The following is a 14,273-nucleotide window of genomic DNA, read 5'->3' as shown; positions in this document are numbered from 1 at the left end:
ACACCAGACTGTTTTAGACCATCTGAAATCTGCAGTTATATCAGCAGAGGACCACATAATCAATCTAGCAGTTGACAGTTTGGCAACAAAACTCATATGGCTGCAAACAACAACAATTATAAAAAAAAACTATCATCTTACCTCCAAATAAGCATTTAGAGGACTGTGCATTAAGTCCCATTGCATTTAGTAGGGCTTGCTCCCTAGCTAATGTGTTTAGGACCACAGCCTTAACAAATAATTTGTTTCATTTATTTAAAGAAACTCTGAACTTTGTGGAGACAGACAATATCCTGTTTCCACTCATAACAATAGTTTGTTTTGAAAAGCTGCCGTATATACACTTTATTTTTTGAAAGACAGTCTCTGCCCACAGGCTCACCATCTAAGAGAGACACACACAAAAAAATCTATAAGTAACACACAAAAGAAATGGGGAAATGGGTATTCATACAAGTTCTTTTATGCTGCGCTAGTAAAGTCACATACAGGAGTTTATATAACACATTGCTCAGTGTGCATGCTAAAAAGAAAGGAGTCAATTTTTAAATAGCCTTGGAAGCAAAGGGAAGATCTGGTTTTGCTAAATTGCTTTTTGTAACAGCTTCAGGTTGTGAGGGCAATATCAACTGTGCTATATACTTAGCCTGCTACTTCTTAATTTGGAAAGCTGATGAGGAAAAAAAAGAATCTAATGGCCTAAATACATAGCATCTTATATATCAGGAATTTATTCTCCAGGCTACACCCAGCTGCCAAAAGCCTCATCTGACGATACAGAGGGCTCATTCAGACTTGCACTTGTCCCGTGCACAGGTCTGAAAGGTTTTTGCCCTGGAAAACCTACTCTTTAGTGATAAATCTGGGCAACTGTCAATCTGGAGAAAACCCGATTGGTGTATGCTCCAATTTAGCAGTAAAAATCTGGTTTTCGCGGGAGAAAGTGGATGTCTGGATGAGCCCATACTAAGGGGTCTTCATTCTGCAAATATGGCCCCAGACACAGGTATTAAATTACACATGCTCAGGCTTCTACAGTTCTGTCAATGCCACTCTTACCATGGCAAGTGTGACGCTGCCCACTGGCAAGTGTGATGAGTGATCACGCTTACTCCCAACTTTGAAGTGCCTCTCAAGACCACACCACACCCAGGTCACACCCCTGCTCCAGTCACACCCCCTATGCTTCACCCTCTCCTTGAGTGCTCTTCCTGACTGAAAGTGTCCTTGAACTCAGGCAACGCCTCTTCCTTGCTTGGATGGGGGATACAACAGGCTATGCAGGTGTGTTGTAGAAAACAAGCCGATTGTGAAATGGTAAATTTACATTCACTACTTTGTTCACTTGTGCATCTGGCCACACCCAGCACTGGCGAATGTGGCCCTCAGGTAGAAAAATATTCCCCACTCTAAGCTACTTTATCTTCCATTTCCCTCCTTTGTGATTAATATTCTTTGTGGGGGTCAAAACATTGGAAGAATGTCAGTGTTTTATCCATTGCCACACCACCACCAATATTTTTGCTGCCACATAGGTACAGCTGTTCAAAGACGTCTTTGGCTGTGCGGACTGAATAACTCAGGGGTCCCCAAACTAAGGCCCGGGGGCCAGATGCAGCCCAATCGCCTTCTAAATCCAGCCTGCAGACGGTCCGGGAATCAGCATGTTTTTACATGAGTAGAATGTGTCCTTTTATTTAAAATGCATCTCTGGGTTATTTGTGGGGCCTGCCTGGTGTTTTTACATGAGTAGAATGTGTGCTTTTATTTAAAATGCATCTCTGGGTTATTTGTGGGGCATAAGAATTCATTCATATTTTTTTCAAAATATAGTCTGGCCCCCCACAAGGTCTGAGGGACAGTGAACCAGCCCCCTGCTGAAAAAGTTTGCTGACTCCTGGAATAACTCAATATTGCAGCCTGGCAACATCTGTCAGAAGGCATATCTTTCCCCTTACAGATCCAAACATGTCTTCTTTAAACCTATAAACGTATGGATTAGTGTCTGCCTATCTTTAAAACGGGCAATAATTACTAGATAGAAATATAGTATTTTTATTTCTATTTTTCTAGGTCAATGTTCAGAGGTTAGATTAGTTAACCTCTGATAGCTATTCTGCCTTGCAATTCAAAGTACAAATCTCAGTTGCCCTTGTGTCCAGCTGTATGGATAACTGAAAAAGATTGGAAAGCTCTTATCATAACTTGGTGCCCAAGTTGTGTTATGAGCTTTTTGAGGTATTATGGCTAAAGTGTGCCAGTTGTGTTGGTAAAAGCTTCTAGCAGGTACTGCAGCCAACAACATTGAAGAACCACTTAGTTTCCTCCAAGGCTGATACAAAGAAAATTAATATTGGCCCCAAGAATTTGGGTGCTGGAGCATATATACAGGCAATGACCATGTCTGGGTGAGGCAGTGGCAAAACAGACTTATGAATGCTCCACCAACATGTGTGGAGGTCAGGAAAATAACCTCCATGCAAAATGGTTGTTGCCTGTACCTGGAAGGTGATTCTGGCTTTAGCCAAAAACATTCTGACGAAGAGTCAAATTCAATGTTACTTATACATGAGAGTAGACCCGTTGAATTCAATAGGCATGACTCACTTAACTCCATTGATTTCAATGAATCTACTCTTCAGTAGAACTTATTTGGCTGTATCAGAAAGCGAAATGATATAGATCAAATAAAAACTGCCATACCTCTTTACCCGAGCCCAAATTTTAACAATACGTATGCCTACTTGATCATAGTCAACAGTTCCAGGGTCATACAGGTATAGAGGAATGGTCTGTTCAAAGTAAGAATGAAAAGCTGGGAAACCAAGAGGAAAGAGGCAGCCAATGCTTCAGCATGTCTCATGTGCAAAACAGATGGAGGCAAGCTTATCAATATAGGGATGAACCTTGTACAAAACTGGCTCAATGATTAAACTACACCTCCCTCCTTCCCCATGCGTCTATTATTCCTTTCGATTCCTTTAAAAAAATGAAATATATGTATTTCTCAAGCACTGAAGTAGCAATACTGTGCAAATGGAAAAGATAAATATCATAAACATCTAAATTCCAGATATTAGCCTCTTTATGCAATACAAACATTCCTACTAACATCTTAATTCCATTTCTGAACCAATACATTGCTGGACAGAAATGACCTAATTTGAGCAAGAATCTATTTCTGCCCCTTTTTAATGATTTCCAAATTGTTTTTACATTCTTTGCTGCCCCTCTTTCCCAGTTCTAGATTGTAACATAGTCAAAACAAACAGATGAATCCTGTCTCACTGCAGAGTCAGTCATTCAAAAGAGAGAGGAGAAAAATGCTGAAAATCCTCTGTAACAGCCATACGTGAAAGAGAAGCTTAGTTCAACCAACATGAGTATGACAAACACCGGATATATGAACTTTCACCCACTTCCAGAAGATGGAAAAACATCATCTTTCACTGTGATATATTTCCTTTCTAAAAGCAGAGCAGTATACTGTACTGTACTCACCTCTTCTCTGTCATCAGATGCCTACCCACCTTTTGAAGAGAGAAAATTGTGCAAACAAGACTTCTACGTACTTGCATATAAAGTTTTAAGAGCCTAGAAAACAACAGCAATGTGCAGTACTGAATACCCACATTCTCTGAAAATCCCAAAACCCTAGCTCTTATTCTCAAAAAGTTTATCTTAACTCTGTTTGCTTTACCTTTATGGTAAAGCGGTAGGGGGTGTCATGACACAGATGAACAGGAAAATACAGAATCACAGGAATAATTGGAGAGAAGCAAGAGCGTGAAATTAGTGCGTGGGGTTGAATTTCAGGTGTCTTTCATACCCAACCTTGGGCCAGGAACACTTGCCTCCCTAAGATCATGTAGTCCTAACATTCTCAGGAAGAATGTACTATAACTCTGAGCAAACATTAGTTGAATATGACCCAATAGGTCAAGGCAAGTGTTATATTTGGGGTAAATGTGTTGTTGCTTCACGGGATTAATCTTGGAGCTGACTTCTCTCTGGTCAGATGCATGAAAACAACCTTCCTGCTTAGCTCGTACAAGAACAATGCATGTTACTACAGTAACCTGCAGGAATTCACAATCAAATTCCACTGGCTCTTGCAAGTAAGTATGTGAGATGTTTTTTCCCCTCTAGAAAATAAAAGAATTATGTCAGAGCATCCCCACATTAAGAATATGATTTTAAGTGTGACTTTCTGAACAGTGTAATATGGGGAGGAACCCTGGGAGAGTTAAAAGGATCTGTACCCCATCCATGAAGGTACGACAGGAACATGAAGGAGATGCAAAATGAAGCAGAAAATTCACTACATTATAAACTAGAATAAGATGTCCCTTAAGGAAAATTTAGCTGAAAAGCAGCTCATTTCCCAAAGAACAGCTCTACAGTTCCTGCAAAACTTTCAACCCTTTCCACACCATCTTGGAGAAGTCGTATTTGAATCACCCAATTCCACTGTTCTCTCTCACTATTGATTTTGACACAGCACAGGTATTCCCAAACCTATTTGTACTCAGACAGTCCTATTCAGCTGCTCTTTTGCACAAACACTGTTATGAGAATGTTATATAGAGGGAGACCAAAGCACTTTGAAAGACAAGCAACATCAAATCCGTATCAACTACAGAACTTCCTGATTTCTTGAGAATAAGCCAAGGCCCTCATGGGTGTCCAAGTGTCAAAGAAATAGGAAACAAAGGATTGCATGCTACACCTCTTACTTCACATCAACCAAAGGAAACGTCCAGCACCCCCCCCCCCCCGGTGCCACATAGACACATTACTTCATTCATAGCACTCAGTTTTAACTCATTCATAATATTTACCACCACTCAATTCTGTTGTCGCAATCTCTCCACCACCCGCACAACAACACTTTGCTTTGTTTAGGCAAGGTCTACTCTGTGTGGAATAAAGATCTGTGACATTATCACGACAGGCTAAGGGATACAAGAGCCAACTCCAAGAGGCCAAGGTTCCTTTGCCACCACCCAAAAATATTTGAGGGCCCCCCTCCTAAAAGTTGACATTGCCATTCAATGCCACTGAATTGCCATTGAGCATTGCCATTCAAATGATGTGTAGGAGCAGGGACCGAGCAATGGGAGCTCACCCCGTCGTGGGGATTCGAACCGCTGACCTTCTGATTGGCAAGCCCTAGGCTCTGTGGTTTAACTCACAGATAAACTAACCTAGGCGACAGCATCTTGGGGTTCTGCAAAAGCACCAGGGCAGCCTCTCCACATGCATGCATGAAAAACGTGAGAAACTGTGGGGGTGAGAGGTGTGTAGAAGAGGGTTCAATAGACTAGACTTGCAGGCATGAACAAACTTGGCCCTCCAGATGTTTTGGGACTACAATTCCCATCATCCCTGACCACTGGTCCTCTAGGGATGGGAGTTGTAATCCCAAAACATATGGAGAACAGAGTTAGGTCATGCCTGGCACTAGAGGCTAGGAAGGTGGGTTTAACATCCCATGTTAGAAGGGGGGATGGGTTATCTTATCTGCACTAAGTGATCTGGATGCCCGTGCAAAAGAGAGGAGACGATCGCCCGGGGGGGGGGGTGCGAATCCCCAAGAGTGGGCGGAATTTCCCCGGGCGAGATCAAAGTCTTTGGAGGGAAAATCCACTGGAAGAACCCTAAGCGGAGAGAGAAAAATATCATGCCGGGAGAGAACCCTCAATATATCCCAAAAACTAAAACCTGTCGCTCGCACACATAAGCCCAGGCGCGCGCGCGCCTCACCTCCTGAATTTCTCCTGGAGGCGCCGCATGGGGGTCCAGCGCAGCCGCCTCACGTCGAGCCAGGCGAGCTGGGGGTCGGCACGGGGGGCTCCCGGCGGCTCCTGAGGCGGCGAGGGCCGGAGTCCGGGCCCTCATTGGCTTGCGGAGGTAGCTGGAGGAGGCGAAGCGAGGCGAGGCGAAGCCAGGCCCGGGGCTGCCGCTGCTGCTTCCGCCGTTGCCTTGGGGGTCGCGCGCGGAGTCGACAGAAGCAGCCGGCCGGCCGCGGGGCTCCCGCTTTTTAAAGCGGCGCCGTCGGCTCTCGCGCCGCGCGCTCCGGCCCTCGGCTCGGGCCCGCCCCCCGCGCGCGCCTGTGTCAGTTCAGTCGGGTGCCGAGGCCGTGTCGGGAAGCCCCGCCCACGCCCGACCGCCGGAGACGTCGATTGGTTGGGAAGGAAGAAGAGGGTGGGGGGAGAGGGAGGGAAGCGGCGGGAGAACAATGGGCGGTTGGCGGGGAGCGCGCGCGCGGTGGGCGGGGAAAGGGAGGCGGCGGGTGGTGAGGTAAAAAGGAGGGTGGTTCGATTTGAACGCGGTTTAGAAGAGGGGGCGAGGATGAGTCACGGCAGCGGCTACCTCTCCTCTCAAAGGGGAATCCTCCTCAGAAAGCGAAGGAGGCTGCCGGAGTTTATTTTCACCCATTTTTCTAGAAGAAAAACTCAGGACTCCAAAGTTGTTGAACTCTTTCTTTCTTTTTTAAAGGAAGCCGTTCAGTTGCTGCTTCTTTTTTAGGCAATCGACCTCAACATCAGAATCAGAATAATCTTTATTATTATTATTATTTAACTTTTATTAAACAAACATTACATACAAAAAAACAAATCAAAAAACCCACAAACTAATCTTACATTGGATATTTCTAGACTTGAGACAGGTATTACAGTATACATAATCAAGTTGTCAAGCATCTAGAATGTAAGATATAAAAAATAAAAAGAGAGAGAAAAGAAGGGGAAAAATGCACGACGATAAAACCGAAAAATTAACAAAACAAACTACCTATCAAACAAAAAGCCGTACAGTATTTAGTTAATTCAAACCAGTACCAGGGTATAATCAGAAGAATCTATTTGCATCAGCCACTAGCCATAGGAATAAAATAAAAATGTACTGAAGATAGGTTAAAAACATGACTAGAAAATACATTTTGGGGGTTTGTTTACAACCGTCATCAAATAATAGATCTTACTCTAATCGCCTCCCCGCTAAAAAAAACCTTGCAGTTTTTACCTGATCATCTTGATCTGATAAAAGAAAGCACAGTAGCAATGATTGAGCACTCCTCAAATCTTTATAAAGAGGGCAAGCCAGAAGGACACAAGCCACTGAGTCAATACTGCCATCTTCACAGGGACCTCAACATCCCAGACACTGTTGCCTATTTTCCAAAAGTTCCCCCGGACGCCGGCTAAATCACGGATGTGTCCAGAAAATTTGGGGTGTTTGGCAACCCCCTTGGGGGCTTGTTGCATTCCCTTCCAATGAAAACAGAGACATCTTCTTCCATAATAATAATAATAATAATGGAAAACAGGCTTTGTTTCACCTGTGTCAAAGACCCAGTTTGGCACCCCAATAATAATAATAATAATAATAATAATAATAATAATAATAATACCCTGCCCATCTGACTGGGTTGCCCTAGCCACTCTGAACGGCTTCCAACATAATAAACATTTTCCCTATACAGTAGTGCCTCGCTTAACGAATGCCCCGCTTAACGAAATTTCCGCTTAACGAAAGGTTTTTTCTAGTGGAGGTTGCTTCACTAGACGAATTCGTTTTACGAAAAATTCGTCTAGCGAATTGCGGTTTCCCATAGGAATGCATTGAAATTCAATTAATGGGTTCCTATGGGCAAAAAAAAATTAAAAAAAAATTAATGCATTCCTATGGGATTCGCTAGACGAATTTTTCGTTATAAGAAAAGAGCCGTGGAACGAATTAAATTCGTCTAGCGAGGCACCACTGCATAGGCCTACCTTCCCATATCTTCTAAAGTTACTTCTGTAAAGTTACTTATCTTCTTGGTTCAGGGACTGGAGAACTGCTATCCCCTCCAACATTTCTCTGATTAAAATAGGGACATCCTAAGGAAAAGCGGGACATTCCGGGATCAAATCAGAAACTGGGACGGCTTCTCTAAATCCGTGACAGGCTCTGGAAAATAGGGTCTTCTTGAAGGGAGCTGTGCTTTTCTGACCTTCCATGGTTGAAAATGGGGACGATTCTTGAGGACAGCCTCAAGTCTTGTTGACCCAAACACAAAGAAGCACCTCTAAAGACCCCCCCAAAAGAAAGAACTATTAAGTCCAAAAGAGGTGTCTCTCGAGGGCCTTTCTGTGCAATCCTGTTCTCGCCCCACTCAGCGCATCTCCCTCAAGAGAGATGCTCTGCTGGTAATTCTCACATTGGGTGCTTGAAGAAAAAGAGAACGGTGTGTTGCAAGACACTTGCTCTTCTCCACAGAAGAGGCTGCCCTATGCTTTTCTGCATGAACTGCTGTTCTGGACCTTCAGCCTCTGCTGGAAGCCGGTGGTTTCGGCATGCTATTGGGTTGTTTGACTTGGAGATGAAGCAGGACCACAAACTGGCTTCAGTATTGCATCTCTGCATGAGTTGCCGGTCTGGGCTTGCCTCTTTTCAATTAGGATTTACGCTTAGACACTCACAGCTGTCGCTGACATGGGAAACACAGCATTATACCATTGCTGAACACCTTTCTCTGCCTATCTGTAACAATTTAGAATGACTAAGCTGACCCGACTTGTGAAATAGGTGTGTTGGTAAACTGACCATAGAAGTTCTTTTGAGCCTCTGCTGACGAAGAGGTCACAGAATTGCAGCCTAGAATTGCAGGCCAAGGGAGAAAGAGGTAGGGGTTTAGGATGCTGGTCAACTGGCAGGTCAGGTGCTGCAGAAGCTGTGGTCTCTACCACCAGCCAGAAGACTAATAGATGTTCTTCCAGTTGCATGAGAGTCACTGATTTGCAAACATTTGGAAGGATGTTTGAAAGAACTGGCAGCATGAGGAGAACCCAGTTGCATGGATCTTTATCATATAACTGGGACGTGGGTGGCGCTGTGGGTTAAACCACTGTGCCGCTTGGGCTTGCCGATTGAAAGGTCAGTGGTTCGAATCCCTGTGACGGGGTAAGCTCCCGTTGTTCAGTCCCAGCTCCTGCCAACTTAGCAGCTTGAAAGCACACAGTACAAGTAGATAAGTAGGTACTGCTCTGGCGGGAAGGTAAACGGCGTTTCTGTGCGCTGCTCTGGTTTCACCAGAAGCGGCTTAGTCATGCTGGCCACATGACCTAGAAAAACTGTCTGTGGAAGCGGACAAGCGCCAGCTCCCTCGGCCTGTAAAGCGAGATGAGCGCCACAACCCCAGAGTCTTTTGTGACTGGACTTAATTGTCAGGGGTCCCTTTACCTTTACAATCATATAACTGACATCCTTCACTATTTCCATTATGTCTGAAAGACCCATGGAATCAAACACTGCCCTCTTAGCTGAGTCATTTAAACATTCAGTTGTGAGGGAGCTGCTCTGCGATTGTTAGCCAAAGTAGCAACTTCTAATCATGTTTTATGCGTCACTACTATTGTTTTGAAATACATTTATTTCTCTTTTCCTCTTAATTTCTTTTCCATGTGAGCTAAATACAGTTCATTTTTTCCTGTAGAGTACATAGCCTTGCAGTTGAAACCAAGCAGAAGTGTCCTTTCTTTTCTTTTTTTTAATAATAATTTTTATTGGTTTTTTTATAGAAACAAAACAAACAAAACACAATATACATAATCTGTCCCTCCAATTTCCCTCCCCCCACAAGTCCACTTCTGCCACCAGTAGTACCCGTGGGCATTGAGAATCAGAGGGGTCCATTGTAAGGCTGGGTTTGACCTCCCCCCTCCCCCCTCCCCCCTCATCCCCTCCCTGCCACTGAAAGGACAGGGATGGAGGGGCTCTGGGGATTGGTTTCCCCTCAGCTGCTCCTTCAACACAAGCCCCAAACAAAACATAAACACAATACCTATAAGAAAAACAACAACAACAAAAAAGAAAACAAATAAAAATTTAAAAATTCCCAATTCTTATTTTCTTCACATTATAATTGTGACTTCCTCAAATCTCTTCTTCCTGGTTTTCCTAACTTCTCTAATTGATTGTGGCGGATTTTCTACTCCAATTCCAAATCTTATCCTTATAATATTGACTTATTCCTCCTCCTTCTTCATGCTGCCTCCCCACAAGCCCCCTCCTGCCACAAGAGGAACCTGCTAGGCGCAGCAAGAAGTGTCCTTTCAAAGAAAAAGAATTACCAGGCTGGCAAGCAAACTGAATTTCCGTCAAATGACTGCGGAAAGATAGCACCCCCTGCTTGGCCCTTTGTGTGTAACTCAGGCTTAAAAACAAAGGCAGTATTCAAAGCACATCTATTGCAGCTGGACATAAAGAAGTAACAAAGATGGGGGGAAGTTTTGTTATCAAAGAGGTGTTATGGGGAAGAAGAATGCAAGAACAAAAAGGGGTTGCGTTGAAAAAGGCAAGCAATAGCAAAATGATAGCAAAGAGGGAAATGATTAGGAAAACATCATGAATTTTTGTTGTCAATCCGCACTGTTGCCAAGCACCCCAAAAGTATAGATCAGAATAACATCCTTTAAGTCTGCAGTTTAAAAAACAAATAGGAGCACTCAGATGTATTCAAGCCAGCTTGCGCCACATTCCTAAAGCCACACTTCATCTTGTCCCATTATTTTGACAAGGACTGACAGCTTGATTGTATGAATGTGAGACTGGCAAAGGAGTACTGCTGTGCCAGTCACAGAAGCAGTGCAAACTAATACTGATTCAAACATTACATTTTTAGGTACACGCCTAAGCTTTAAGTGTACATCTACAAAATATAGTACACATGAGACAAATGTGTTTGGGAAACACAAATCACAGTGCACGTGAGGCAAGACTGGCTGCAGATCCCTTTCTCGGGGTAGAACTAACACCGGGTGGATAGCTGTATCTGTGCCTAGTTCTTGTTCACCTAAAGAAAAAAAGAAAAGAAATTCCCTGTCTAATAAGATCCTATTAAATTGTGGGGTTCACTAAGACCCTATTCCAGGCTTCCTCAAACTCAGCCCTCCAGATGTTTTGAGACTACAACTCCCATCATCCCTGACCACTTGTCCTGCTAGCTAGAGATCATGGGAGTTGTAGGCCAAAAACACCTGGAGGGCCGAGTTTGAGGAAGCCTGCCCTATTCCATTTCACTGGCTCCCACTAGCAGGGGCAAGGAAACTCACAGCATGCTGTCGCATTGTGCAGAAAGTTGGACCAGATGTTTGGGGGACAGGGTATGGGTATGCCACTTTTGGCTGTAACCTGGATTCTACCTACCATTCAGTGGACCTGCTGCCAAATAAAGCATAGAACATCCTTCATCATCTACTAGACATCTTTCAAGATAATAATGCCCATTTAGACCACAACGACCTCATAACCCACCTACTTTCAGCAACCAGAAATGTCATAACCAGACATTGGAGATACCTGTCAGGAGTAAGCCTGGACCAATGGTACCAAGTAGTATGGGAAACAGCCTTACTAGAAAAACTAACCAACAAGCTGAAACTGGCACGGGGACAAATAGAAGAGGATGCCTTCACCCTGGTATGGTTCCCCTTTATCACGCACACACAGCCCATCAAGATAATGACAAAAATTTACCACCAGCGTACAAATCAGTATGGCTAACCTGACCCCAAAATACCCAGCCACCCCACTCACACATGAAAACAAAGACCATCATAATAGCCAACCACAAATGAACAACCACACCCTTGGCCAACCCAAATCTCTCTCACCATCAAAAGAACACAAGCGAATAAAGGAGTACCAACACAAACAAAGCTGACATCAAGCCCTATATATGACATATATTAAGCAAAACAGAAACAATTGTCACCTACTCCCACCCCCATCCACCCTCCCACCCCCCATCTACCTCGTTTTCCCTCTTTCTTCTTAGTGTCTTAATAAATGAAACTGATTTGCAAAAATGATACATGTTAAAATATGAGAGACACTGCACACACCTTTGTAATTCAAGAAACCTTTAATAAAAAAATATTTTTTTAAAAAAAGAACATCCTTCAGCATCACTGGTATGGGTCAAGTACTAGCATGTCATCCTCACTACTTTTCTATTGCAGGAACATAAAGGGTCAAGCTCCAGAGTCAACCAATAACAAACAAACAAACAATGAAGTCATACTCAAAGTAGACTCATAGAAATTAATGGGTTGTTCATTATATATAACCTATATTTATATCAGTGGCTTACAACAAAATATATTCAAAAATCATAATATATAAATAACTCTTGAATGTGTTTAATATGGCAATCTCTTCTAATCTCCGGCTGCTGCTATTATGTTCCAGGCTTTTCCTTCTAAGGGGAGGTTATAGTAGACACTGTAAGTGGGAAGATTTAAGTGCAAGAAATGCCAGTTTGAATGGTCTGTTGAATATAACCCATGCTATCTCTTCCTGGTCTATTTCTTTTCTAGGTACCGTATTTAAATATTTGGATTACACCAAAAATCAAAAAGCACAAACTGAATAACAGACCCATATACCCATTGGATTGCCATTTTCCTCCTGAATAGTGTGGTAACATGGTGTATATATAATCATAGGTGGCGCCTTCTGAAGGCTATTTTGTAAATTTAGGGAGCTGCCATTAAAAACTAAACTTGCATCATTCATGGTAGGGACTCAGATTACAAAATGCAACTTCTCACCACTGCCAATATCTGTTCCAGCATCAACTCACCAGGGTGAATTGAACAAGCACATATTATTTTCTTAGAAGAAGTAGAAGACTCCAGTGTTGTCATTTTAATCTCTGATGTACGAAGGTTTCCTCTGCAGCAGCCCCCTACCCCCAGGAGATTCACAGTCACTTTGAATTATATGTGCATATTGTTCATTTTGAGAGACAGAAACCTAGCAGAGCGACAGGTCAGAAACGAGGTGCTTGCAGTTCTTCTAACAGCTGCCTTTTCAATCTTCATTTTATAACCAAATCAAATCCTTCATATCACAGATTGCTCAAGCCAAATGACAAGAATCTCAAAACATGAAGAAAAAGGACATACTTAAGAGCTCCCAGTGCTGAGAGCCAACACTACTTGGTACAGTAAGTCTAAAGGTTAGTACTAGCAGTGAGTAAGTCCCTGCACAGAAACATTTGATAACAATATAGATCTGCAAATTCATGCAGAAGCCCCAGTGATGCTGTCATAATGACCACACACATTCCATGGCTCAACCGAAACACGGGTCAACTGAAATCAGTCGGACATAAAATTGTGCATAAGAAATTTACAAGTCTCGGAGCAAACATTGGGATGGGGTGGAGAATGGAAGCAAGATCAGTCAGCTTTTGATGTAGCAGATGTTGAGTGCTAGTTTCAGTGAGAACAGCATGGAACTGCTGCTGCTAAATTCGGAGGCAGATGTGCTCTGTTACCTGCTAGTTGAGACTTGTTGCCCTGAGAATACAGTACTCACTTTTCTGGGTTTTTTGTAGTCTCAAATGAATCCTTGTTGGTCAAAGATTTCCTTTTTTTGCCCCATGAGGTGTTGGACATTTTTTAACACCAAAGTCCTCCTAAGTACAGTAACAGAAGAGTAATCAGACAGGAATCCTGGCTTCCTCCTGGTGTATGTTGATTTCGTTTGTTCAGTCCTCTTGAAGAGTGAGAATGAAAAACAACTTGGGGATTGGCATACTTAAAAACTAGTCCGCCCACCACATGGGTATGGAGTAAGAGATTAGCAAGTCTTACTCATGCAACTCTTTTGGCAAGTGCTGTGGTAGTTTTGCAGAATTTCAGAAAAGAGCTTTTGCTTTACAAAGTATGATGGAGAATGACCTAGAGAGCAAAGGTTGGCCTTCTCCCCCAACCAAATAATGTGAAGCCCAAATACCTGCCAAAATGAAGCACACAAATGTGTTCTTTCAGGTGAAGCCAGTGGAATTGCTTTAAGTATTAGGCTGTGTACAAGCCATATAGGTACATTTAAAGCGCTATGTCCCCAAGAATCTTGGAAACTGTCATTTGCCTCTAACAGAGCTACAATTCCCAGCACCCTTAACAAGCTACAGTTCCCAGGATTTTGGGAGAGATGTACTCTAAATGTGCTTTAGATGTATGCACAGCCTTAGATGCTTTTATACATAGAAGCCAACTCCTAGGGGCAAAGGGGTCTTCGGGGGCCCCAATAAAATATTTGAGGGGGCCAGGCCCCCCAAAACTGATGAGCAATGCCATTAAAATGGTGTGCATGCACCACATCATGTGATCGATTAAGCGGGGTGGGGCTTACCTGCCCCCCCAATATTTTATTCGAGTTGACACCCCTGCTTTTACACATGCCAGCAATTTACAGAGCAAAGACCATAGAAT

General features: G+C 43.2%; 1 protein-coding gene across 2 annotated transcripts in view; it reads right to left on the bottom strand.

Annotated features, from left to right (window-relative positions):
* Positions 1-13,550, bottom strand: part of MMD (monocyte to macrophage differentiation associated) — a 28,119-nt gene extending 14,569 nt beyond the window's left edge. The window contains exon 1 of one of the 2 annotated variants that reach the window (XM_060272005.1): positions 13,375-13,550. In XM_060272005.1, the coding sequence (XP_060127988.1) occupies positions 13,375-13,454 (80 nt within the window). In that variant the 5' untranslated portion in view covers positions 13,455-13,550. Of the gene's footprint in view, positions 1-5,766; positions 6,124-13,374 lie in introns of those variants that run through there. The other variant, XM_060272006.1, reaches the window with a different exon arrangement.
* Between the last annotated feature and the right edge of the window lie 723 nt (positions 13,551-14,273).

Source organism: Zootoca vivipara, chromosome 2 (assembly GCF_963506605.1).
Source record: "Zootoca vivipara chromosome 2, rZooViv1.1, whole genome shotgun sequence".
NCBI classification, from domain to species: Eukaryota; Metazoa; Chordata; class Lepidosauria; order Squamata; family Lacertidae; genus Zootoca; species Zootoca vivipara.
This window is presented reverse-complemented; position numbering and strand designations above follow the sequence as displayed.